This window comes from Rana temporaria, chromosome 9 (genome assembly GCF_905171775.1).
Source record: "Rana temporaria chromosome 9, aRanTem1.1, whole genome shotgun sequence".
NCBI classification, from domain to species: Eukaryota; Metazoa; Chordata; class Amphibia; order Anura; family Ranidae; genus Rana; species Rana temporaria.
In genome coordinates this window covers 40,949,334-40,976,263 of record NC_053497.1, presented here as the reverse complement: position 1 = coordinate 40,976,263, position 26,930 = coordinate 40,949,334, and the positions used below count along the sequence as shown (strand labels likewise).

Here is a 26,930-nt window from a genome sequence, read left to right as displayed (position 1 = left end):
CACAAACCAATCAATATCCGCTTATTGCAATTTTTTTTTTAACAAAAATATGTAGAAGGATACATATAGACCTAAACTGAGGAGAAAAATGTATTGTGTTTTTTTCAAAATTGTCGCTCTTTTTGTTTATAGCGCACAAAAAACACGAAGCCGTGATCAAATACCACCAAAAGAAAGCTCTATTTGTGGGGGAAAAAAGGACATCAATTTTGTTTGGGTACAGCATCGTATGACAATCATACGCAATTGCCAGTCATTGGGCAGCCAAATCTTCCAGGGCTGAAGTGGTTAAACAGTACTGACTGGCATATTCAAGGCTTTTGGTATCTTTTTATATCCTTTTCCATCATTATAAAGTTCCATGACTTTATTACACAGGTCTTTTGGCTGTTCTTTTCTACCTCCTCATGGCTCAGTGCCTAGCCTGCTTAGGGCATCCATGTGAGAGCTAACAAACTCATTGACTATTTATACACAGACACTAATTGTGATTTAAAAAGCCACAAATGTGGGAAATTAACCATTAATTGCCATTTTAACCTGTGTGTGCCACCTTCTGTGTCTGTACCAAGGCCAAACATTCAGGGCCATTTGGGCGATTTCTGTTATCATTATGATTAGGGTTGTCCCGGTTCCGATACCGAGCATTTGTGCGAGTATTTGTACTCGCACAAATGCTCCCGATACCAGATCCGATACTTGGAGAGGGCGGAGCGGAGATCGGTCTGGTGGTAGTGGATCCGAGTGTCCTGCATTGGATACACAAGGCCTGCTCCCATTCAAGCACAGATTTCCAGGGAGCACAGCAGATCACCTTATTCATTATCCCCCTAGGCAAAATAATCCTTGCAGAGGGGAGGAAAACCCACTGCAAGGAGCAATCTTTGTATGGTAGAGTCCAGCTTTAACACTTAGGTGTGTGCAAATCATAGTATACTTGCCTGCTCCATGCAGCGGTTTTACACAGAGCAGCCCAGATCCTCCTCTTCACATGTCCCCCACCGGCACTCCTTGCCCCTTCCTCCTGTTGAGTGTCCCCACAGCAAGCAGCTTGCTACAGCTCCTGCCCACTTTCTCTCCTCATTGGCTGACTGACTTTGATTGACCACAGCAGGAGCCAAGAACGCTGCGCTGCTGTCTCAGCCAAAGAGGAGGGGAGTCCCGGACAGCCGAGACACTCCTGTAACATCGCTGGATCTAAATGAACCTCAGGTAAGTAGTAGGAGGGCTGAGGGGGGCTGCTGCACATAGAAGGTTTTTATTTTAAAGATAAAAAACCTTTTGCCTTTACAATCCCTTAAAGAGTCACCTTCAAGGGAACGTAGGGGTCAAGCCCAACCCCTGAAAAACAACCCCCCCCACCAGTGCACAAAGCAAGGACCATAAAGACATGGATGAGCGAGTTTTGGGTGGGGGAACTTGTTTGGCCTGCACACAGTCAACATCAGTGTCTGACCTCATTAATGCGCTGGAACAAAGGTCGAACATTCCCATAGACACACTCCTAAACTTTGTGGACAGCCTTTCCAGAAGAGTTAAAGCTGTTATAGCTGCAAAGGGTGGCGTCCCAATACTTTTGGTAATATAGTGTATATCATGTGGACATCATACTAAAAACTGGGGAGACCCCTGAGTTAAAATAATTAATGTGGCCTCTTTTTTATTATCTTATTCAGATTCATCACCCACCCTTTTGTATTTAAGAGTGACATATATACCATATACCAGTTGTGAACTTTGCACTTACTAGAGTGTTGTACAAAATAACCGAGCTGGGCTTGAAAGCAAAGAACACACAAGCACTGTAAGACATTTATTCACAGCAACGTTCTTACAGTTCCTCCACCGTTAGATATTAGTACTTCACCTCCACCATTAGTTCTTCAGTACAATGGGTTACACAGAGCAGCAGGTCTTCTCTCTCCAACTGTCAGACACGGCTCGGAGTCTCTCCACCTCCAAATACCCAATTATATTAAAAGCAGTCCACACCCCATGTACCTATATATACAATTTCCATAAAAATGAACAGGTGGAATGGGGAGCCCTGAGGAGGTGACATGGTCCGGAGTGTTGTGCTACCAACAGAAATCTTATTGTAACAGTAATTATACAGATATGTCTATGATCCGGTTACTTCTCATAGCTGTCCAGAGGGTAATGCTCCCCATACAACTTCAGATGTTTCGCCAGGGACTCTTCCTGTTTTTTTATATGTTGTGGCATCTCAGCATAGACATCACTGAAAAGGTGCTCGAGTTTGGGCTTACGTTTGCGTTCAGCCTCTTCAAAAGATTCCATCACCTACAAAAGAAAAATGCATTGCTGTCATGGGTATAGGGACGCAAAGATGCTAAACTCTGCAGCAAAAAAGCCTCCATACTCCAGTGGCACCTGATTAGTAGCCAAATATCGCTGACACCAATACTACAACCATATCGCCATGCCAGCCTATAGTGAAGAAACAATCCCTTTTCTAGAAGACTCCTGCCTTTCCTGAAATACATGTCCTGAAAAAAGACTGCTCCGTGGCATCAAGTCATGTGACCAAATTATTGGCCACTGATCATGAGAGGTCCGTTAGAAGGAAGTATCAGATTTTGGGCCTGAATTAATGCCCTGCAGCTCAACAACAACAGAAATTATATTTTAACAGCACAGGGTACATTCAACCAATGGGGTACATTGTTTTTAGATGTCATGAACAGGGAAATAGAAATCCACACGTCATGTAACAGAGAAGGATCAACAATAGAGCAAAGTACATAAAAGGCACAGGGGGGAATGGGGGGTTGCACCCCCCATAAGCTCAATAGAGTAGAGGTATGGGCCCAAACCCGAGATGAGCTATATCAAATAGAATTAGGGGAGAAGGCCCAAAGAGCTGGTAACCCATGTAAATACCAAGGGCCAAATCCACAAAGACCCGGCGTAACGGCGAATTTCTAATTTAAGTTACACTTCCTTAAAATTTCTTCCTAAGTGCCCGATCCACAAAGCACTTACCTAGAAATTTCTGGCCGTGTAACTTAAATTCCGCCGGCGCAAGGCGTTCCTCATTTCATGGGGGTGATTCCCATTTAAATGAGGCGCACTCCCGCGCCGGCCGTACTGCGCATGCTCGTGACGTCATTTTCCCGACGTGCATAGCGCGAAATTACGTTACGTCGGGCTTTGTGGATTGCGACGGGTCAATAAAGTTGTGTCGGGAAAAAAAAAGATACGGCGCGAAAAAAAAAAATCTAATTCGAAAAAAAAAACGCGTCGCTAGACAGAAGGGTCTGCTTTTACATGGTGTACTAACTTTACACCATGTAAAAGCAGCCCTAATTTTGCGTATGCAACTTAATACTTACGGAGAAAAAACTAAGCAGAAAAGCTTCGTGGATCTCCGTAAGTGCCAATTTGCATACCCGAGGCGGCATTTCGACACGAAATGCCCCCAGCGGCGGATGCGGTACTGCATCCTAAGATCCGGCAGTGTAATTCAATTACACATGCCGGATCTTCTGCCTAACTATGAAAAACTGATTCTGTGGATCAGTTCCATAGTTAGGACCAGGGATACGACGGAGTAACAGCAGTTACTCCGTCGTATCTCTTTTGAGGATTTGGCCCCAAGTTCCTAAGCCAATACTGACAGTGGGGGGTCGAGTCCACTCTACTAGTGAAGTCGTAGTGACACCCCGACCAGTCATATCAGTTCCTCAATCCAGAGTGAGCCGCCTCCCCCGAATCCACACTGCCCAGATTTTGTCAAAATTTCTTGTGACAGTTACATCCCAGGTAGGTTAATTTGTAAAGTGGTAAGGCTTTGTCCACCAGGGCTCTCCACTGTTGCACTGTTGGGGGAGTGGGGTCATTCCATTTCAGGAGGACCGCCTTCCTTGCATAGAAAGCAGCATAGAATACAAATTCTGTGTTCCATGTGTTGTCTCCAACATGTCCACAATATCCAGCAGCAGTGGCAGCGGGTCACAGGGGACTCTAATCTTACCTGTAGAGTTGATATCGGCCACCACCCCTTTCCAGAAAAATTGGAGATGTGGACAGGACTAGACAACATGAAAGAAAGAGCTCTTTGCTAGGGCACATTTAGGGCATAGGGCAATCTTATCAGGGTACATCCTGGCTAGGCACTCTGGGGAGTAGTAGGCCGGATGAAGGAACCTAAGCTAAATGAACCAATCCCTTGTGGAGACCATGAGAGGGAGGTACTGCTGCACACCCTCCTCCCAATCATCATCAGCGAGAGCAGGTATATCCGTCTGCCACCTTAAAAACAACCGGGAGAAGCCATCTCCCACTTTATACTCTCTGCAGCTCTGCCCCTCACTTCACACCACAACCTCTGTGCAGCTTTGCCCCCACACACTCTTCTTACCTTTGCACATGTGTTCTGCAGAGCAGAGAGCTGGAGGCTGGACAGCTCTGGACAAAGGGTGGAGGTAGGAGCTGCAGCCCGAATTAACTTTTCATATTAACAAGCAAATTGGTTGCTAGAACTGCCCTGCATCCTAGCAACCAATTACCTGCTGGATAACCTGATAAGTTAACTCCGCAAGCTTCTGCTCCCACTCTCCACCCACAACGGTTCCACCTCCAGCTCGCCAGGAAAAAAACGGCTACTAAATGGTGGGATTCCGGCAGTCTGGGTGGGACAGTGACCCGGGTCCGCCAATTAGTGATGCTTAATATAGAACATCTCACCAGTTTGCGGGACTTTTTCCTCCATATTTTCTCCTGATCCTCATCCCACCAGCCCTTGTGTGCCATGTAATGACGAAGCCGAGAAATGGGGTGATCCTGTTTGTCCCAGTAGTTGACTTCATCCACTGACCGGTAGGCAGAACTGTCATCGCTGGTGCTGTGATGTCCGATCCTTTAACAACAATGGCATAAGGATCAGTCCCGTTCCCTGGGGAACCATCCTTCCCACATGTCCAGTACATTCCTAAATTACCTGTAAGTCATAGCCTCTATGAGGAACGGCTGGTTCTCTGCAACTGCTCTGCGCCTTGCCTCTTTGGTCGCATTGTACACTGCGAAGACATCATTTCCGTCCACTCGAATAGACATGATTCCATAACCAGGTCCTCGGGCAGCTGCAATAATAGAATAAACTTTAACCACTTGACCACTGGGCACGTAAACCCCCTTAATAACCAGACCAATTTTCAGCTTTCGGTGCTCTCACAATTTGAATGACAATTACTCAGTTAAACAACACTGTACCCAAATGAAATTTTTGTCCTTTTTTTCACACAAATAGAGCTTTCTTTTGGTGGTATTTAATCACAGTTGGGTTTTTTATTTTTTGCGCTATAAGAGAAAAAAGACTGAAAATTCTGTAAAAAATAATAATTTTTCTTTGTTTCTGTTATAAAATTTGGCACATTTAGTATTTTTTCTTCATTCTTTTGCTTAAATGTGAAAGATGAAGTTACGCCGAGTAAATAGATACCCAACATGTCACCCTTCAAAATTGCACACGCTTGTGGAATGGCGCCAAACTTTGCTACTTAAAAATCCCCATAGACGACGTTGCAGGGTATTGCGGAGTATTGTGGGGTATTGCGGAGTATTGTGGGGTATTGTAGAGTATTGTGGGGTATTGTAGAGTATTGTGGGGTATTGTAGAGTATTGTGGGGTATTGTAGAGTATTGTGGGGTATTGTAGAGTATTGTGGGGTATTGTAGAGTATTGTGGGGTATTGTAGAGTATTGTGGGGTATTGTAGAGTATTGTGGGGTATTGTAGAGTATTGTGGGGTATTGTAGAGTATTGTGGGGTATTGTAGAGTATTGTGGGGTATTGTAGAGTATTGTGGGGTATTGTAGAGTATTGTGGGATATTGTAGAGTATTGTGTGGTATTGCAGGGTATTGCGGAGTATTGCGGGGTATTGTGGAGTATTGCGGGGTATTGCGGGGTATTGCGGGGTATTGCGGGGCATTGCGGGGCATTGCGGAGTATTGCGGAGTATTGCGGGGCATTGCGGAGTATTTTGGGGCATTGCAGAGTATGGGGGCATTGCAGAGTATGGGGGCATTGCAGAGTATGGGGGCATTGTAGAGTAGGGGGGCATTGCAGAGTATGGGGGCATTGCAGAGTATTGCACAGGGAGGGATGGATGGATGGCTGGATCTGTGACTACATGTGTCACAGATCCAGCCCGCAGCAGCAGCAGCAGCTGCTGCTGCTTCCGCTCTCTCCCCTCTCCTCTCTCACACTGTACCATTCGGTAGGAAGAGGGAGGAACCGGCGTCATCACATGACGCCGGTTTGTTTACTAGTGATCGCTCCGTCATTGGACGGAGCGATCACGTGGTAAATCGCCGCTATCAGCGGCGATTTACCGTGATCCGTGATCAGCCGGGTCCGGAGGACCCGGCGGTCACGGAGACTCCCGTGTGCGCGCCCCACAGGGCGTGCGGGAGCGCGACTCTGGGAGGACGTACATTGACGCCCTCCCAGAGTTAAGCAACCGCCTTGTAGACGTATTTCGTCTATAGGGCGGTTGCTAACTGGTTAAGGTACACTATTCTTAAATAACAACATTGAGAATAGAAGAAAATAGGGGGGAGGAGGGGACACACAGGATACCGGTCAAGTAGTTTATCATTCTGGCTGTCCTGCTATCAATGGACTTATCCTGCCAGTATCCTTACTTCTGAGGCCCCGTACACACGACCGAGGAACTCGACGTGCCAAACACATCGAGTTCCTCGTCGAGTTCAGTGTGGAAGCCGCCGAGGAGCTCGGCGGGCCGAATTTCCTCATTCAGCAACGAGGAAATAGAGAACATGTTCTCTTTTCGGCTCGACGGGTTCCTCGCTGAAAAGTGTACACACGACCGAGTTTCTCGGCAGAATCTAGCTCCGACCGAGTTTCTGGCTGAATTCTGCCGAGAAACTCGGTCGTGTGTACGGGGCCTCAGAGTCGGTGCAAAACACTGCAGACCAGGTAATGCTTGGTTAACACATACACTAGGGCTGGGGAAAAATTTGATTTGAATCTAGAATCGAGTTGAGAGGTCAAATCGATTCAGATTTTCAGCAAATCAATTTTCTAGATTTTATTTTTTCACCGCACTGGTCTTGAGGAGCTGCGGGGGCAGGAGTTTTTACGGCTTCGGCCTAGTCTGCGAGGCTGGACGCCGTGGACTAGGCCGAAGCCGCGACCTCGCCTAAAAGCTCCTGCACGCAGCTCCTCAGGACCGGCACGGTGTCCATAAAAAAATAAATAAAAAATACAAAACAAAAAAACAATATTTGAATCATGAATCAAGTTTTATTTATTTTTTTGGAAAATCACCCAGCTCTAACATACACCTCACTGCACTTTTATCTTGGAATGCACACTTTGCTTCTGACTTTTTCACCTAGCCTTTCTGCCTGAAGTCGCCTGGGATGCTCACATTCTGTATCTCAGAAGGCTTCAAGGCAATCTACACCACACTGTGTATGCGCTGCAGTGCATCATGAAGGGGGTGTCTGCAATAACTGGGTGAACGTTTTCTAAGGGCGACCCAGCAGAAAAGGTAAAAGAATTAAAAAAAGAAACCCCAGAGTGAGAGTGGGGGCACTCAGCAGGAGGGAGGGGCCAGGAGCATCAGCGAGAGACCCAAGAAGATGAGGATCGGGGCTGCTCTGTGCAAAACCACTACACACAGCAGGTAAGTATAAAAACATGTTTGTTATTTTTAAATGCAAACCTCATTCATGAAATTCGACCTAAGCACATATATCTACAGTGTTTTCTTATCTCTCTCCAAAGCTATAAGTGTGGTGTCTCTCTGCTGCTCTATTCCTCTTATCAGCTTCTAACTAGTTCTCCAACACGAGATAACAGCAGTTTAGAAAGGGAAAGAGCAGATATACAGTACATGTAAAACTTATGTAGGAGGATTTGTTTCATCTCTGTGCATCTCTGTGTATCATTTGAGGCTATTCCCTTCACTGGGTATATGCAAGGGTTTACATCTACTGTAACCCCTTCCTTACCTTATTCTGGCACTCCTCTCCTACATGCAAAAATATATTTTTTTTTGCTAGAAAATTACTCAGAAGCCCAAACACTATATATGTTTTTTTAACAGACACCCTAGGGAATAAAATGGCGGTCATTGCAACTTTTTATCTCACACGGTATTTGCGCAATCATTTTTCAAACGCCTTTAAAAAAAAAAAAAAAAGTTTCAATAATTAAAAAATAACCAAACAGTAAAGTTAGCCCACTTTTTTTGTACAATGTGAAAGATGACATTATGCCGAGTAAATAGATACCCAACATGTCAAGCTTTAAAATTGTGCACACTCATGGAATGGCGCAAAACTTGAAAATCTCCATAGGCGACGCTTTTTTTTTGACAGTTTAGAGTTACAGAGGAGGTCTAGTGCTATAATTGTTGCCGACGCTCTAACGTACGCAGCGATATCTCACATGTGTGGTATGAACGGCGTTTACATGTGTGGGTGGGACTTACGTTTGTGTTCACTTCTGAGTGCAAGCTACTGGAGACAGAGGCGTTTTTTTTTATTATTAAACATTTTTTAATTTTACTTATTATAAAAAATTTTTTTACACTTTTTACATTTTTTTTGATCACTTTTATTCCTATTACAAGGAATGTAAACATCCCCTGTAATAGGAATAGTGTGTGACAGGTCCTCTTTATGGAGAGATGCGGGGTCAATAAGACCCCACCATCTCTCCTCCAGGCTGGAAAGCATGAGATTTTGAAAAAAAAAAAAATCACCAATTTCATGCCGACAGCCGCGATTGTGGCTTTGTTTACTTCCGTGTACCCGTGCGTAACGTCGCGCCCGGGCCGCCAACGGTCACAGAGATGACTGGTGACCATCTGGTCATCGCTATGCTTCCCATCTGGCGCCGGCATATCGTTTCTCCGGGTCCCCGATGGCACGGGAGAGCCCGAAGAAAGGAACCAGATGGCGGCGGGAGGGGGGACGGCGTCCCCTCCTGTCGCCTATAATAACAATCAAGTGGTGGAACTGTAGCTATGATCGTTCTTATGGTGCACAGTATCGCCGGCTGAAAAGATGGATATCTGAATGGTGCCTGTAGCTGCACCCATCATTCAGATATCCCCACTGAAAGTCCAGGACGTCATATGACATACCTTGGGCGCAAAGTGGTTAAGCCTAGTACACACTAATGAGTTTTTTTTCTTTTTACCCAGCAGAGCTAAAAAAAAAAAAAAAATTTGGCAGCTCTGGAGGAGCTGCTGTTCTAACTATGCAAAGTTAGTACAGTGATCTCCCCTGCTGCGTCATTGTGTTCCCACAGGGGGACGGCCCTCCTGCCAGAACACTCGCTGATCGGCAGATCTATATGGGTCATGCCACATCGACAGAAGCTGGCCGACTTCTTTCAGACCAGGTACAGTACCCACGGGCCGAATGTTGGCCAGTTTGTATTAAACCGGGGGGGGGGGGGGGGGGGGGGGGGGGTAATGGCAAAAATAAAAACACAAAATTTAAGTGATATATATCACAATAATATGAATTTACTACTTTTGAGATAATTACTGCATGTGTTCTTTTAACTCAAAAATACATGCAGTATTTATCTCTTGGTGAATTGTCCCCATAAGATCAACATCACAACAACCAGAAAATGTAACCATCAAATAAAGTTAATGAATACATGTAATATCCGATTCTGACCCAAGTGTACAGTGTGGTCCACATGCAAGACTCACCAATGCCGTCCCCGCGGTACTGCTCAGAGGTCGGGGTGGATATGGCGTATCCATTATTCCTACAGAAGAAGATCACTGGACACTCCAACGTGGCAGCAAAGTTAAATGCAGCATGGGCGTCTCCTTCACTTGCCGCACCTTCCCCGAAGTAACAAATGACGGCACGATCTACATTTTCACGTTTTATGGCATACGCTGCACCCACGGCTATAAGGAAATCATAGGAAATTAATATATACTATGTAAATATATGTACATCAGGAAAGCTAGTATTATGTGCTGTACAGAATGATGGCAACAACAAAAATTATGAAGGGGGGGGGACAGGTCTTAAAACTCAAAAAGCTGCTAAATATACATCCGACATACATTTATGTGCACATTTACTAGCCAATGAATAAGTAAATCGGTTCAACCAAACTTGCTATTTTCACACCTCTGCCACACTGCACAAGCAGCCAAGACACACATATATATATTTCCTGGATCAGCATTGCAGCTTCCTTTGTTGCTGGCCCACTTCCAGTTTGTTCAGTGAACAACGCAAGAGCATAAATAAAGCAGCAGTATTAAAGCGGAGGTTCACCGGTAAAATGCTGTTTTTCCCCTTAGATGTATGCTCATTTAGTCTTGGGGAATCGGCTAGTTGTTTTAAAATCCGAGCATTACTTACCGCTGTAGAGAGCGATCTTCTCCGCCGCTTCCAGGTATGGGCTGCGGGACTGGGCGTTCCTTCTTGAGTGACAAGTCTTCCGAGAGGCTTCCGACGGTCGCATCCATCGCGTCACGATTTTCCGAAAGTAGCCGAACGTCGGTGCGCAGGCGCAGTATAGAGCCGCACCGACGTTCGGCTTCTTTCGGCTACTCGTGACGCGATGGATGCAACCGTCGGAAGCCTCTCGGAAGACTGTCAATCAAGAAGGAACGCCCGCTCCCGAAGACCCATACCCGGAAGCGGCGGAGAAGATCGCTCTCTACAACGGTAAGTACTGCTCGGATTTTAAAACAACTAGCCGATTCCCCTAGACTAAATGAGCATCCATCTAAGGGTAAAAACAGCATTTATGGGTGAACTCCCGCTTTAAACCCCACAGCAAACATTTATTATTTTGAAGCTTACTGAGTCTTGGATATAATGGCTGCACTATTTTTCCTTTTAAGGTTTTCTTTCCATTATTTTCACCTGGTGATCCAGCCAGCAAGTCTGTTGCTTTTCAAAAGAACAAGCTCTCTTGCAGATGTAGCAGTTAGAGGAAATAGAAAACCCATTTACCACTGACAGGCTTATAATGATCAGCTTCATTTTGTTAGTGTATCTAAATTTGCTTGTCCCTCCCCCAAGATTACCATAGCTGCTGTTGAAAAGGTGCCTCTGCGCTTCTTCATTCAGAATGGGGGCACTCAAATACAGGAGGTGTGTTACTGCCCAAATAACCAGGTGAAAAAAAGGGGGGGGGGAGCTTAAAAGAAAAACTAAAGGAATCACCACATCTAATGATTAGCAAGCTGTCAAAAATATTGTATATACAATACGTTTTTGGCTTTGGATTTAAAATATAACTAAAAGCACCCCCTATCAGTTTTTATTGCCGTCTGTGTCCCCGTTAAAGTAATACTAAAGTAAATAAAAATGTTCTTTAAAAGTAACAAACATTTTATACTTACCTGCTCTTTGTAGTCTTTTTGCACAGAGCAGCCCCGATCCTCCTCTTCTCAGGTCCCTTCCTCCTGTCGAGTGCCCCCAAAGCAAGCAGCTTGCCATGGGGGCACCCAAGGGGTCGGTTCCTCCATCTAAGGACCAGTGCTTTTTTAGCATAACAAATTACTATTTTTTAAAGGGGTCTTCTTCGAGTTTGATATCTCTTCTTCCTCCAAGTCTCCTAAAAGACATCTGGCTGGAGAATAGATGTTTGGAAGTTTAAGGGTATCCTCCAAATATTTCAGGACCGCTTTAAAAAATCTCTCCACCTGCCATACCATATGGAAGAAGTCTCCCACTAGTACCTGACAACGAGGGCATTCTGGTGACTCCTGTTTACCCATTTTATGTAGGCGCTTGGGGGTATAATATATTCTATGAAGGTAATTGAACTGTATCAGCTTGTCTCTGGCTGAGATCATCGAGGGTCCCAGTGTATGCAGAGCCTCAGACCAGGACTCCTCCGTGAGGCACAGTATATATCAACCTTCCACTGTGTGGCCACCCTCTCCATTCTGGGGGAAGAGGATGTCAGCAGTGTAAAATAATATTTTGAGATCAATTTCGAGTGATCCTCATCAGCTATTCATTTTTCCATACTGGAAGAGGAAAGCGGCACCTCCCCCCCACTGAACTGCGCTGTAGCTGCATGACGAAGCTGAAGGTATCGAAAGATGAATGTATTTGGTATCTCATATTTCGGTCTTTAGGTCTGTGAAAGATCTAAAGATCCCATCCCTAACTAACTGATGGGCATATTTGACTCCATAGGTCGCCCAGCATGCTCCATCTGGGATCTTGGCTATCTCTCTGAGCTGAGGGTTATGCCACAGCAGAGCGTTTGGGGAGGCTGTGAGGCTAGTGCCTCCTACTCTAGCATTACACATATGAAATATTTTATATGAGAGTTTCAATATGCCTGCTCCGGGTATGGGCCATTTCTGTAAAGTACATTAATCAGTGCTTTGTATGAGTGGACCTGGGCTGCCTGAGTGGCCACCGAGGCGATATCCAGTTGTGGAAAGCCCCACCAGTGTACAAGCATCAGCTGGGATGCCAGGTAGTAACACTGTAGGTTCGATAATGCCAAACCTCTCGCTCGTACTGGTAAAATACCGTAAATAAATAAGACATCCCCTGAAAATTACTTTCGGGGAAACACGGTTATATGGTTTTGGTAAATCTAAAGGAAAATTGTATAATTTATGGTCAGCCTAAGCAGCACACCATAGCTCCTCTCAGCCTTGCCCCCATCCTGTACTGCCCAGCACCATCGAGCCCTCCATGTTCATACCCACCAATCAGGCACTTCGTATCTAAAAATCATGCCACTAGAAGGAAACAGTTAAGCTCACAAGCTGCCTTACCTGTATAAACTTGCGGTCATGTGTCAAGTTTTTTTTAACCCCTTTCTGATGCCGCAGAGGCGGACATTTGGGTCGCGTGACCGTGCTGACTGGCTGTCACAGTGGTCACATGACTGGAAAGCTCCCGATCACAAGTATGTATCGGAAGCTTTCCGAACTTGGTCAGCAACTGTGCACTCCTAGCAAGGAAGGGGTAGATCCACAAAGAAAGTAAGCCGGCGTATCTATTGATACGCCGGCGTAATTTCAAAATTCACGCGTCGTATCTTTGTTTTGAATCCTCAAAACAAGATACGACGGCATCTGGGTGTAATCCGACAGGCGTACGTCTTCGGATCTTAGATGCAATTTTTCGACGTCCGCTAGGTGGCGTTCCCGTCGTAATCCGCGTAGAGTATGCAAATTAGCTATTTCCGACGATCCACGAACGTACGAGCGGCTGTCGCCGCTTTCCGTTCGGCTTTTTTCGGCGTATAGTTAAAGCTGCTATCTGGTGGCGTACTCAATGTTAAGTATGGCCGTCGTTCCCACGTATAATTTTGAAAATTTTACGTTGTTTGCGTAAGTCGTCTGTAAATGGGGCTGGACGCCATTTACGTTCACGTCGAAAACAAGGATGTCCTTGCGACGTCATTTGCGCAGTTCGTTCGGCGCGGGGACGCGCTTCATTTAAATGAAACACGCCCCCTACTCGCCGCATTTGAATTCCGCGCCCTTACGCCGCGAGAGATACCCTACGCCGCCGTAACTTACGGCGCAAATTCTTTCAGGATTCAAAGAATAGAAAAGTAAGTTACAGCGGCGTAGCGTATCTCACATACGCTGCGCCCACGCAGATGTATGTGGATCTGCCCCGAAATGTTTGCATTTAGGCCGCATATATGCGTACGGCCGGTGGGAAGAGGTTAAAGAAAAGAGGTGGAAACAAACATCTTTTAAACATATGTATACGGTTGAAACTGATTGCATGAAGTTAATTAAAAGAAAGCATTTTCTTCCACTTAAATATACCTTGTGGTATCTGTGTTGCTAATGGAGAAGAGATGGTAACAAAATTCCGTTCTTTACAGCCATAATGTACAGGCATTTGTCGCCCCTTGCCAGTGTCTAAGGCATTAGCATAACACTGTGCCATGAAAAGATCCAAAGGATAGCCCCTGTACATCAGGACTCCTAGAAAGAAACATACAGGAAAACTGGTTACAAGAAAAAAAAAAAACACGTTATACGTTTTAATTTAATATTTAAAAAAAAATTGCAGCTCACCTGCCTCTCGATACTGTCCAAATACCAAGTCTGTGTCATCAAGAGCTGCTGCACTTCCCACATGTGTTCCCTCCTCGCCATAATTTGTCATGTAGAATGAAATTCTTCCCTAGAACATAAGAAATCTTACTTTCACCAGTACAAGTATTTCTACAACAGGGTGGCACGGATGGAAGGGAGCTAGCAGACATGGAGTCTGTACCTGTCACTGCAGGGTGACACAGACAGAAGCCAGTATGGTTAAGCCCCAAAAAGGGTGAAATGCCTCTGAGGAGTTCTCTACAGGTGAAGAACAAGAGCAGAAGCCATCTTTTACCCATTCTATTCACCGTCATGCAACAGGAAGTCAGGGTCTGTGCGGACGGCTGCCTGTGCAGGGTGAGACAGACAGGAGAGAACTATGAAAAATACGGTCTACCATTGCAATGTACAAAAGGGAGACTGGAAATCTGTTCCAACCATTGCAGGATCACATAGAGGGGAACCATGAGATATGGGGTTTGTCCCTCCCACTGCAGGGTAACACCCTCACAAGGCAGCTATAAAAGGTAGCTATGGTATGGTCTTCCCCACCCAATGCAAGCTAAAGAATTACGTACCTGTCTTTGAGACTCATAGAGGATCCTATCCATAGTGTTAAGTAGGGTCATAGTGTGGTAGAACTTAAGTACTTGCTCCTTAGGGATCTGGAAGAAATAAGAAAACACATTGTAACTGGTTACTTCTTAAAATGTACTCCTTAAAGCAGGGTTTGACAAATTTGCTTGGAATCTAGGAGCCAGCTAAAAAAGTTAGGAGCCAGAAAACGTGCCCTGTCCCGACGAGCTTGCGCGCAGAAGCGAAACACATACGTGAGTAGCGCCCGCATATGTAAACGGTGTTCAAACCACACATGTGAGGTATCGCCGCGATTGGTAGAGCAAGAGCAATAATTCTAGCCCTAGACCTCCTCTGTAACTCAAAACATGCAACCTGTAGATTTTTTTAAACGTCGCCTATGAAGATTTTAAAGGGTAAAAGTTTGTCGGCATTCCACGAGCGGAAGCAATTTTGAAGCGTGACATGTTGGGTATGAATTTACTCGGCGTAACATTATCTTTCATAATATAAAAAAAAATGGGGATAACTTTACTGTTGTCTTATTTTTTAATTAAAAAAAGTGTAATTTTTTCCCAAAAAAGTGCGCTTGTAAGACCGCTGCGCAAATACGGCGTGACAGAAAGTATTGCAACGATCGCCATTTTATTCTCTAGGGTGTTAGGATAAAAAATATATATAATGTTTAAGGGTTCTAATTAGAGGGAAGAAGATGGCAGTGAAAATAGTGAAAAATGACATTAGAATTGCTGTTTAACTTGTAATGCTTAACTTGTAATACCAACGGCCACCACCAGATGGTGCCAGCTCACACAAGGAAGAGCTGGGGACTTCACCTTCCAAGCCAAGTCGCCAGGATTCTATGGTCTAAAACATGTAAAAAGGGCCAATACAAATGTCTGCTTTGATATAAGTGTACTGAGCTGTTATTCAGAGATGACAGATCCTCCCTAGTAACGAAAAGCAATCTCATCCAAGCACACAAACTGGCACATACATTGGGGTCTTCACTGGCGTTGAGAATCTGCCCCTGACGGTCCATCACCCGATACACCGGAATCCCAGAGATGACATTGGGCTGGATAAACTCCAGAGAGTCCATAAACACAGCTGAGGCTCCCGGGAACTGCGGCTTTTCCTCCAGAGATGTGAATTCACTGAGGGGGCGAGTAGCCTGGGAAGACAAAGTACAATAGAGATAAAGATTTCAAAATGCTAAAAGGAACAACAAGGTTTACATTTACCCAATACAGAGGCAACCATAAAAAAACACACCAATGCTCACGGGGATACCTCCTGTGTGCTGCCATTGCCGTTTACATACGCCCGCCAGACTTATGCGCAAGGGCGCTTTAATTTTTATTTACTTTGTTCCATTTCTTATTTGTATTGAACTTTATTGCTATCACAAGGGGGTAGCAATGTGATAGCTTTGGCCAGTGACAGGTATTCCTTATGGAGACATCAGGGATCTATTAGATCTCAATATCTACCCCGCCCTCCAAAGCAGCTAATGAAGCACAGGTCATGCTTGATTAGTGGCTTCCCTGGCTGACAGCTCTGAAACGGCAAGATTCATTAAAGCGGAGCTCCACCTAAAATGGGAAGCTCCTCTTGTTCCCACCCCCTTCCCTCCCATATTGGGGGGGGGGGGGGTACCTGGTTTTTGACAGGTACCCACTCCCACTTCCAGGTAAGATCGTCGATCTAAGACATTTCCGGGCCCCTCCTTCCCCCTGCTGCCTTCTGGGACACACACAGGTCCTACGAGACGATGGGACCATTCAGAAAGCGCAGGGAGACTCGTGCATGTGCAGTAGGAAAATGGCTTCACTGCTGGGTTTCTTTACTTACAATGCCGGTGTCTTGTCGATCTAGTTCCCCCATCGAGATGGTTCTCTGCTTGACTGCACAGGCGCAGACGAAGCCCACGGAAATGTCCGAACCTCGGGCGGCATCCAGGCTCATTCCTTAACATCCCCGTGGATTGGAGGATGTTAAAAAAAAAAAGAGCCAGGAGGCCAAGCGAGCCGTCCAAGCAAAGCGAGGACATGAGGCCGACTGGCCACTTACAGCAAATTCCACGTTGCCCTGGACCTCTTGCTACAGCTGATCAGGTTCGGTGATTTCCGTCGGCTCGGATTGCACCTGCGCAGTCAAGAGGGGAACCATATCGATAGGAGAAACCATATCGGCAGATCACCGGCGCCAGAACCCGACACCGACTGATCGGGGGTGCCGACATCTCGGGATCCCTGGACAGCTAAGTGTCCATATATTAAAAATCAGCAGCTCCAGTATTTGTAGCTGCTGACATATTTTTTACAGACTAGAGCTCCACTTTAATCACAGCGGAGATTAGGGAATTGATTTCCTCCATCTCCTCTGTGTAAAGCAATCCCAGTGGAAACTAAAAAACCTTGGAACCAACGTAAGGGGTCAGAGGCGGGGTGGCCCTTCTGAGTACTGTTTTTTTGTTTTGTTTTACAGCCACCAATCAGCCGTTTAGAAAAAGTGATCCGAGTGCATCAAGATCATGGCTGCAGCTAACAGGATGTATATCTATGTATGGAGGTCAGAAAACGGTTAAAGTTGAACTCCAGGAATTATCTCTATTACATTGGTGCAGTAGTAACGAAGACAAGTCATACATTAGATAGAAAGCTTTGGTTTCCTGCAACCATGACTTGATGGGGGAATCCCTCCATCTGTGTTGATGGGGGGGGGCCCTTTTGCAGGAAGCCCCCGGCTGGGGGAACATAGTGATTATTGCTAGCAGGTATAGCCGCTGGCAATAATCACGTGCCGAAATGCCAACATGCTGGTTTTACCAAAGTCGATCAATGGATTAACTTGGGTACATTCAGCCTGTCCATACAGGGTTCGTATCTCAGCCGGTCTCTGTTAACCACTTGGCGCCCAGAGGCCGTCATATGACGTCCTAGGCTTTGTGGGGCTATATCTGAATGATGCCGCTACAGGCATCATTCAGATATCGGCATTTTCAGCCGGCGATCCCCTACGCCACAAGAACAATCATAGCAGTTGTTCCGCCGCTTGAACGTTCTTACGGGCAGCGAAAGGGTACGTCATTCTGCCCCCCCCCCTCCGGTGCTTCTACCGACTCACCACTGTGATCAGTGCAGGGCTGTGGAGTCGGTAGATAAATGTTCCGACTCCTCAGTTTTATGTACTTCCGACTCCAACTCCGACTCCCCGACTCCGACTCCTCTGTATTAATATGCGAATGTATTTTATACATTCCTTGAGGGAAAGAAACGCAACCTACCACAGGACTACTGGCTGGGAAGCCAACAGTCTACTGTATTGCACAGTTTAAGCAAAAGACAAACACAATGAAAACAAAGTTTTATAAAAAAAAAAAAAATATTAATCAATCAAGTGGCTGGATAGTAGCAGCAGGCATAAACATCAGGAACAGGATCTTTACCAGTTCAAAAATACAAACCACATTATTTGGTTGTTTTAGAACAAAAACAAAGCTTATCTATAATGAACCAAAAACAAAATCTGTAAAACCTAGAAATGGTTTATATTAATCTTGAAATGTAGTTATAGGCTTAGCAAATGCAAATCAATTCAATGTAGAGTTCTAAGGAAGAGAATTGTCTCTGCATTCAAAGTTTGAATGCCTGCGCCGACATATACCGAGTGCAGTACACTCGGCTACATTCGGCCAGGCTCGGCTTCGCTCGGTATATGTCGGCGCAGGCATTCAAACTGAGCGCGGGAAGTGGGTATCGGCGTATATCGCGCACCCACGATTTTCCCCTTATTTTAAGGGGAAAAAAGTGTGCGGTATACGCCGATAAATACAGTATATACATTAGAGGTCGACCGATATGGGTTTTTCTCTGGCCGATACCGATGCCGATATTTAGAATTTGGGGCGGCCGATGGCCGATATATGATGCCGATTTTTGCGGCCGATATTTTAGGCCGATTTTTATTTTTTGGCAGGTGGCACTAATTGGCAGGTGCCACTGGATGGCCTTGGCAGGTGGCACTAGTTGGCACGCTAATTGGCACTGGCAGATTGCACTGGATGGACCCAATTGGCAAAAGCAGATGGCACTGATTGGCAGGTGGCACTAGTTGGCATGGCATTGGCAGGTGGCACTGGATGGCATTGGCAGGTGGCACTGGATGCTACTGGCAGGTGGCACTAATTGGCAATAGTTAGCACTGGCAGATGGCACTGGCAGGTGGCACTAATTGGCAGGTGGCACTGGATGGCCTTGGCAGGTGGCACTAGTTGGCACTAGCAGATGGCACTGGGTGACATTGGCAGGTTGCACTGGATGGCATTGGCAGGTGGCACTGGATGGCACTAGATGGCATTAGCAGGTGGCACTGGATGGCCTTGGCAGGTGGCACTGGATGGCATTGGCAGGTGGCACTGGATGGCATTGGCAGGTGGCACTGGATGGCACTAGATGGCATTAGCAGGTGGCACTGGATGGCGTTGCCACTGGCAGGTGGCACTGGATGGCGTTGCCACTGGCAGGTGGCACTGGATGGCGTTGCCACTGGCAGGTGGCACTGGATGGCATTGACAGGTGGCACTGGATGGCATTAACAGATGGCACTGGATGGCATTGGCAGGTGGCACTAGTTGGCATGGCATTGGCAGGTGGCACTGGATGGCATTGGCAGGTGGCACTGGATGCTACTGGCAGGTGGCACTAATTGGCAATAGTTAGCACTGGCAGATGGCACTGGCAGGTGGCACTAATTGGCAGGTGGCACTAGTTGGCACTAGCAGATGGCACTGGGTGGCATTGGCAGGTGGCACTGGATGGCACTAGATGGCATTGGCAGGTGGCACTGGATGGCACTAGATGGCATTAGCAGGTGGCACTGGATGGCGTTGCCACTGGCAGGTGGCACTGGATGGCGTTGCCACTGGCAGGTGGCACTGGATGGCATTAACAGATGGCACTGGATGGCATTGGCAGGTGGCACTAGTTGGCATGGCATTGGCAGGTGGCACTGGCTGGTTGGCATTAGCAGATGGCACTGGCAGGTTTCACAGCACATAATGTAGCGGATAATGTGTGAAACTCTCTATACAGTTTCACATGGTGCTGCAGAGAGCAGAAAGAGGAGCTCAGATTCATTGCGATGTTGAAGGTGGGCGGGACCCGGGTTGGGTGGGGCTCAGCTGTCCACCAGCCAATGGGATGAGATCATTGGCTGGATAGCTGCTGAGTCCCGCCCACCTTCAACATCGCAACGAATCTGAGCTCCTCTTTCTCTCTGCAGCAGTTGTGAAACTGTATGAAGAGAGAGTTTCACACATTCAGCTACATTATGTGCTGTGAAACTGTGAGAGCAGAGAGAGAGAGGAGCTCAGATTCATCGTGATGTTGGAGGTGGGCGGGACCCGGGGTGGGCGGGACCCAGCAGCTATCCAGCCAATGATCTCATCCCATTGGCTGGTGTTGGACAGCTGAGTCCCGCCCACCCCGGGTCCCGCCCACCCCGACATCAGTCCGACAGCTCCATTCTCCTTCACAGTGCACACACACGGCACTGCTCTGCAGACAGTGTGGAGAAGGGAGGGGGAACCCCATGTTCCTCCTTCCTTCTCCACACTCTGCTGATGCAGATCTGCTAAATATCGGCCACATTTGGATAATAATCGGCCGATGCCGATTTCTCCAAAATGACTGAATATCGGCCCGATATATCGGCCGGCCGATATATCGGTCGACCTCTAATATACATTACCTCTGATGTATAGTTACATTACATAGATTGCGGTTACATGAGGCACTGCATGCATTGGTCTTTATTCTTACAGTAGAGAAGTCATTAATTATAACTTTTTGTGAATTGGGACATTTAAACTTGCTTTTTTTTTTTATTCCAATCTAAATTTAGTCGGAGTCGGTGCATTGTTTGCCGACTCCGACTCCAGGTACCCAAAATTTCCCTCGACTCCGACTCCACAGCCCTGGATCAGTGAGTCGGAGAACGGATCCGCCGGCCACGGATGCTGATCATAGAGATTTCCACCAGTCTCTATGATCGTCGGAGGCCGGGCGCTATGTTATGTTATGATGTCACGCCTGGCCTCTGCATTCAAAAAAACGGCGCCGCCTCGGCTGGGAAGTGGTGATCGTTTTTATTTTTGTATTTTAGGCTTCCCAGCCTAGTGGTGAGATGTGGGGTCTTATTGACCCCATATCTCACTGTAAAGAGGACCTGTCGTGTCATATTCCTATTACAAGGGATGTTTACATTCCCTGTAATAGAAATAAAAGTGATCAAATTTTTTTTTTATTTTTTTAAGTGTCAAAATAGAAAATCATTTAAGTAAAATTAACAATACAAAAAAAAATTCAAAGTGCCCCTGTCCCCGTGTGGTTGCACGCAGAATCAAACGCATACGTAAGTCCCGCCCACATATGAAAACGGTGTTCAAACCACACGTGAGGCGTCGTTGCGAACATTAGAGTGAGAGCAATAATTCTAGCCTTAGATCTCCTCTGTAACTCAAAACATGTAACCAGTAAAAAAAATTAAAGCGTCGCCTATGGGGATTTTTAAGTACCAAAGTTTGGCGCCATTCCACGAGCATGTGCAATTTTGAAGCGTGACATATTAGGTATCTATTTACTCAACGTAACTTTATCTTTCACATTATGCAAAAAAATTGGATGGTTTTCCGACGGAATTCCGCTCAAGCTTGGCTTGCATACACAGAGTCACACAAAAGTTCTCAGAACTTTTGACCGTCAAGAACGCGGTGACGTACAACACTACGACTAGCCGGGAAAATAAAGTTCAATGCTTCCGAGCATGCGTCTGAATTTTTCTCAAATCGGAATTGCTAGACGATCAGATTTTCCGATAGGATTTTTTTCTGTCGGAAAATTTAAGAACCGGCTCTCAATCTTTTCGTGGTGAAAATTCCGACAGCAAAAGTCCAATGGAGCATACACATGGTCAGAATTTCCGTTCAAAAGCTCACATCGGACTTTTGCTCTCGGAATTTCCTATCGTGTGTACGGGGCATAACTTTACTGTATTTTTTTTTTTTTTTAAAGCATGAAAAAAAAAAATTTGCCCAAAAAAAACATTAAAAAAATGCTGCGCAAATACCGTGCGAGATAAAAAGTTGCAATGACCGCCATTGTATTCTCTAGGGCAGGGATATGCAATTAGCGGACCTCCAGCTGTTGCAGAACTACAAATCCCATGAGGCATAGCAAGACTCTGACAGCCACAAGCATGACACCCAGAGGCAGAGGCATGATGGGAATTGTAATTTTGCAACAGCTGGAGGTCCGCTAATTGCAGATCCCTGCTCTAGGGTCTCAAAAAACATATCAATATAGAGTTTGGGGGTTCTATGTCATTTTCTAGCAAAAAAAATAATGATTTTTACATGTAGGAGCGAAGTGGCAGAACTGGCCTGGGCGCCAAGTGGTTAAAGTCAGTATTCAGATGTATAAAGCCGATGGGCTGCTGGAGAAGCTGCAAACAATTATTCCCCTTTCAGAATGTAAATGACCAACATAAAATAAAATGACTTCTCATGCATTCACTAGAATGTTATTTCGAAGGCAATGCATGTGTGGTGTATGTAGACGAGTCGTCTCCTATGCTCCAGGCCACAACAAGCAGCATTGTTCTGTTATCTAGGAGGCAGAACCAGTTACACCGGCCTTCCCTACGCCCCTAGGGAATCAGCCAATCAGCACTCGCGTTGCAGGCGAGCCTCCTCTAGCAGTAACTGACCTTCCTGTTATCAGGACGCTGCTGACAGCTGTACACATACACAGTGTCACCCTTTACATCCCCTTCCCATAGGAGGAGTTCATGGATGGAGCTTGTACAGGAATAAAGAAGACAATTCTGCATCTGTCAGCGTGATTTTGTTTTATAGCTTCCTGTAGATGTTCTGCTTCATTGGCCACACTGATCAGAAAATCAGAGCTCTTAAAATGACACTAAACAATATCATTATTCCCCAATAATAACCCTTTTACTACTTAACCACTTCCATACCGCGCCTATTCTGGCACTTCTCTCCTACATTATGCAAAAATCATCATTTTTTTTGTTAGACAAAAGAAAAAAAAATTATATATATATTTTAGCAGACACCCTAGGGAATCAAATGGTGGTCATTGCAGCTTTTTATCTCACACGGTATTTGCGCAATAATTTTTCAACAGTTTCATGAATTAAAAAACAATACAGTAAAGTTAGCCCAATATTTTTGTATTTTTTTTTCATATGTATGGTTAGAACGGCGTTTACATATGTGGGCAGGACTTGGGTGCATGTTCTCCTCTGAGTGCGAGCTACCGGGGACAGGGGCGTTTTAAATATTATTATTTTTTATTTCACTTATTTATTTATTTTTGATCACTTTTATGCCTATTACAAGGAATGTAAACATACTTTGTAATAGGAATATATTGTGACAGGTCCTCTTTATGGAGAGATGTGGGGTTAATAACACCTCACATTTCTCCTCCAGGCTGGAAAGTAGGAGATTGTGAAAAAAAATTCACAGATCTCATGCTGCCAGCCGTGATTGCGGCTTTGTTTACTTCCGGGTACCAGGGCGTGACGTCATAACGTTGTGCCCGGGCCTCCGACGGTCATAAAGATCTGGTCACCAGAAATCTATATGCTTCTCATCCGGCAACGGCCGATCATTTCTCGGGTCCCCGGTGGCACGGGAGAGCCCGGAGAAGCACCAGTTCGGCGGCGGGAGGGGGGGGGGGGATGTCTGCTCCCGTCACCTAGAAAAATGATCAAGAGGCAGAACTGCTGCTATGATCATTCTTACGGTGCACAGAACCGCCGGCTGAAAATAGTGATATCTGAATGATGCCTGTATCTGCACCCATCATTCAGATATCCCCCACCGAAAGTCCAAGGCGTCATATGACGTCCTTGGGTGGGAAGTGGTTAATTTCCCCGTAATCTACTTTTCATTTCTTTGTCCCTTACTGTGTTTTTCTGCCTCCTTGTAACATCCTGTGTGAGCTCCTAAATCGCACCCTTTCCCCCACCCACTGCCCTTGTTTTAGTACTGCACATTTGTTGCGGCCCTATTATTATAGCTTTGCATTCAGGCAACCCATTCAGCACAATGGATGAATTTTTTTTTTAAATAAATAAAAAATTATGACTGGCTTTTCAAACCGCAGCCACCACAACCCTATGGCATGTGTGTTGTGGTGCACCAACTGCGTGCTGTGCGCTGCACTTTAGTGTACAGGGGGTTGGGGTTTACATTACAGCCTGCTCAATGCAATGGGGAGATCATTTTGCCACAAAGCGTCATGACCTTTGCATTTTAGAGGGAGGGGGGTGGTAAAAATGCAGCTCAGCTCAACCATGGGGGTTGATTTACTAAAACTGGAGAGTGAAAAATCCGGTGCAGCCCTGCATAGAAACCAATCAGCTTCCAGGTTTTATTGTCAAAGCTTAATTGAACACACTTAAGCTGATTGGCTACCATGCACAGCTGCACCAGATTTTGCACTCTCTAGTTTTAGTAAATCAACCCCAATATGTTTTTACCATCCCCAACTGCAGGTGTAAACCAGCCCTTACATTGGCCCAGTTTGGAAAAGCTGTGGAAGCGGAGAATCATTGTAGTAATCTACCACAATGATGGCTGCTGTCCCCCAGGTGCTGGCAGCTGCCCCACTGTACACTGATCACAGGGGGGGGGGGGGGAGGGTGTCACCCGCTTGGCACTGCTGCCATTCACAGAACACCTTGCATCTTTCTCAATGAACGCAGAACATTCTATGATTGGATGAGGTAGAGATCATGACATCACCACCCCCATCTCGCCCGATTAGAGGACCCTTTGGCTCGGGTCACACTGCCGTGACTTGGGATCAGACTTGTGAGACCCCAAGTCGCATGACATGTGAAATCCCACGTTAGTCAATGAGATCTTAATTAACACTACTGAACTGGCTCCGCCTTTAGAAAAGGTTCCTATACTACTTCAAGGTGACTTCTATCTGACTTGTGCCCATAGACTTTAATCTACATTGATGCGATTTGGATCTGACATTACAGGAAGATTACCCAGGCAGTGCATGGCATCTTCCTGTATGCCGTTATCTCTGCACAAGACAAAGTAGTACTCAAATCGCCAGGAAGTCGCACCATAGGTCACAGCAGTGTGAACCGAGCCTTTATGTTCATTGAAAATGAAGCTGTCAAAGTGGGCATCCAATCAGAGGCGGTGAAGACAACCCCCTCCCTGTAGACGCCTGTATACACATCCCTTGCATATGTGCCGCTGCAGAAAATGCCTCCGCCACCTACGATTGGCTGTCCACTTTGACAGCTTCTTGGCAGGATAGCTCAGGCAGGGTTTGGACTCAAATATGTCTGAGCTCATCCCTATTCTCAATGAATATACAGTATTCTCCAATTGGACGAGGTGGGGTGGTGATGTAACAATCTCCACCTTGTCCAATCAAAAAATGTCTTGCATTCATTGAGAAAGATACAAGGCGTTCTGTGAACGGAGGTTGTACTAAGGGGAAGCTAACAATCGTTGTAGTAGTTGGTATGATTACAATGGTGGTGGCTGTGTTCCAGGTCCTGTGGCGAGTGGCTGTCCTTCCGCATAGTGACCCCAGGGGGGTGACTGGCTTTGTGTGGGGGCCCGGAAGGCAGCATGGGCGCTACTACGTTGATTTCTACTGCATAGTGACCCCAGGGGGTGGCTGGCTTGGTGTGGGGGCCCAGAAGGCAGCGTTGGTGCTACTACAGCGATTTCTGTCGCATAGTGACCCCAGGGGGTGGCAGGTTTGGTGCGGGGGGCCTAGAGGACAGTGTTGGCGTTACTACAGTGATTCCTGCCACAAAGTGTCCTCAGAGGGTGGCTGACGTGATGCAGGAGCCTGGAGGACAGTGTTGGCATTGTGGATTCACAAGGCTTAGTGACCCCAGGGGGGTGGCTGGCTTGGTGTGGGGGCCCAGAAGGCAGTGTGGGCACTAGTACATTGATTCCTGCCACATAGTGACCCCAGGGGGTGGCTGGCTTGGTGCGGGGGGCCTAGAGGATAGTGTTGGCGTTACTACCACATAGTGTCTCCAGGGAGTGGCTGGTTTGATGCAGGAGCCTGGAGGACAGTGTTGGCGTTACTACAATGATTCCTAATGCATAGTGATCCCAGGGTGTGACAGGCTTGGTGTGGGGGCCCGGAAGGCAGCATGGGTGCCGTGCTACTACGTTGATTTCTGCCACATAGTGACCCCAGGGGGTGACTGGCTTGGTGCAGGGGGCCTAGAGGATAATGTTGGCGTTACTACCACATAGTGACCACAGGGGGTAGCTTGCTTGGTGCGGAGTCCCGGAAGGCACCATGGGCACTACTACGTTGATTCCTGCCACATAGTGACCCCAGGGGGTGGCTGGCTTGGTGTGGGGGCTCGGAGGACAGCGTTGGCGCTACTACATTGATTCCTGCCGCATAGTGTCCCTAGGGGTTGGCTGGCTTGGTGTGGGGTCCCAGAGGACAGCATTGGCGCTTCTACAGTGATTCCTGTCACTTAGTGACCCCAAGGGGTGGCTGGCTTGGTGTGGGGCCCGGAAGGCAGCGTGGGCGCTACTACGTTGATTCCTGCCACACAGTGACCCCAGGGGGTGGCTGGCTTGGTGCGGGGGCCCGGAAGGCAGCGTGGGCGCTACTACGTTCATTCCTGCCACATAGTGACCCCGGGGGTGGCTGGCTTGGTGCGGTGGCCCAGCAGGCAGCGTGGGCACTACTACAGCAATTTCCGACACATAGTGACCCCAGAGGAGAGTGGCCCGCTCAGCACAGGACCAGAAGACAGCGACCATCATAGTCGTTGCACCGACAACTACACCCATTGTCACCTTCCCCTCAGATATATGGAATCTTCATACTTATACCGTGCCAAGCTGGCCCAATGTCCCCATACAATACACTCCATAGCTGGAGGGGGCTGTAGAGGAGACTGGATGGTGTATGGTCATCCCTACATACAGACCCCTCCAATATCTTCATTATATACACCCCCCACCCCTATATACAGCCCATACCCAGCCCCTCTCACCTGTCTGCCCACCATCCCCCTCCATCCAGCCGGAGCCCGGATCCTCAGCAGTGCCCTCAGCGCAGCCATCTTTCCTCAGACTGCCCTGACCTGCCCGCTCTCATTTAGGACCCCGACTCCACACAGACATTTTTCCCTCAGAAGCTCAGCATACAGGAATCCCCCCCGTACAC

At 46.7% G+C, this 26,930-nt stretch overlaps 1 protein-coding gene across 1 annotated transcript; it reads right to left on the bottom strand.

The window, feature by feature from the left end:
- Window positions 1-1,798: 1,798 nt before the first annotated feature.
- Window positions 1,799-26,867, bottom strand: BCKDHA (branched chain keto acid dehydrogenase E1 subunit alpha). The gene is made up of 9 exons (XM_040323262.1): window positions 26,758-26,867; window positions 15,653-15,829; window positions 14,658-14,744; window positions 14,059-14,167; window positions 13,804-13,965; window positions 9,727-9,933; window positions 4,964-5,105; window positions 4,711-4,882; window positions 1,799-2,304 (listed from the first exon to the last, which is right to left on the bottom strand). Exons 1-9 carry the CDS (start codon window positions 26,824-26,826, stop codon window positions 2,134-2,136), a joined length of 1,296 nt encoding a protein of 431 aa, XP_040179196.1. The 5' UTR covers window positions 26,827-26,867; the 3' UTR covers window positions 1,799-2,133.
- Between the last annotated feature and the right edge of the window lie 63 nt (window positions 26,868-26,930).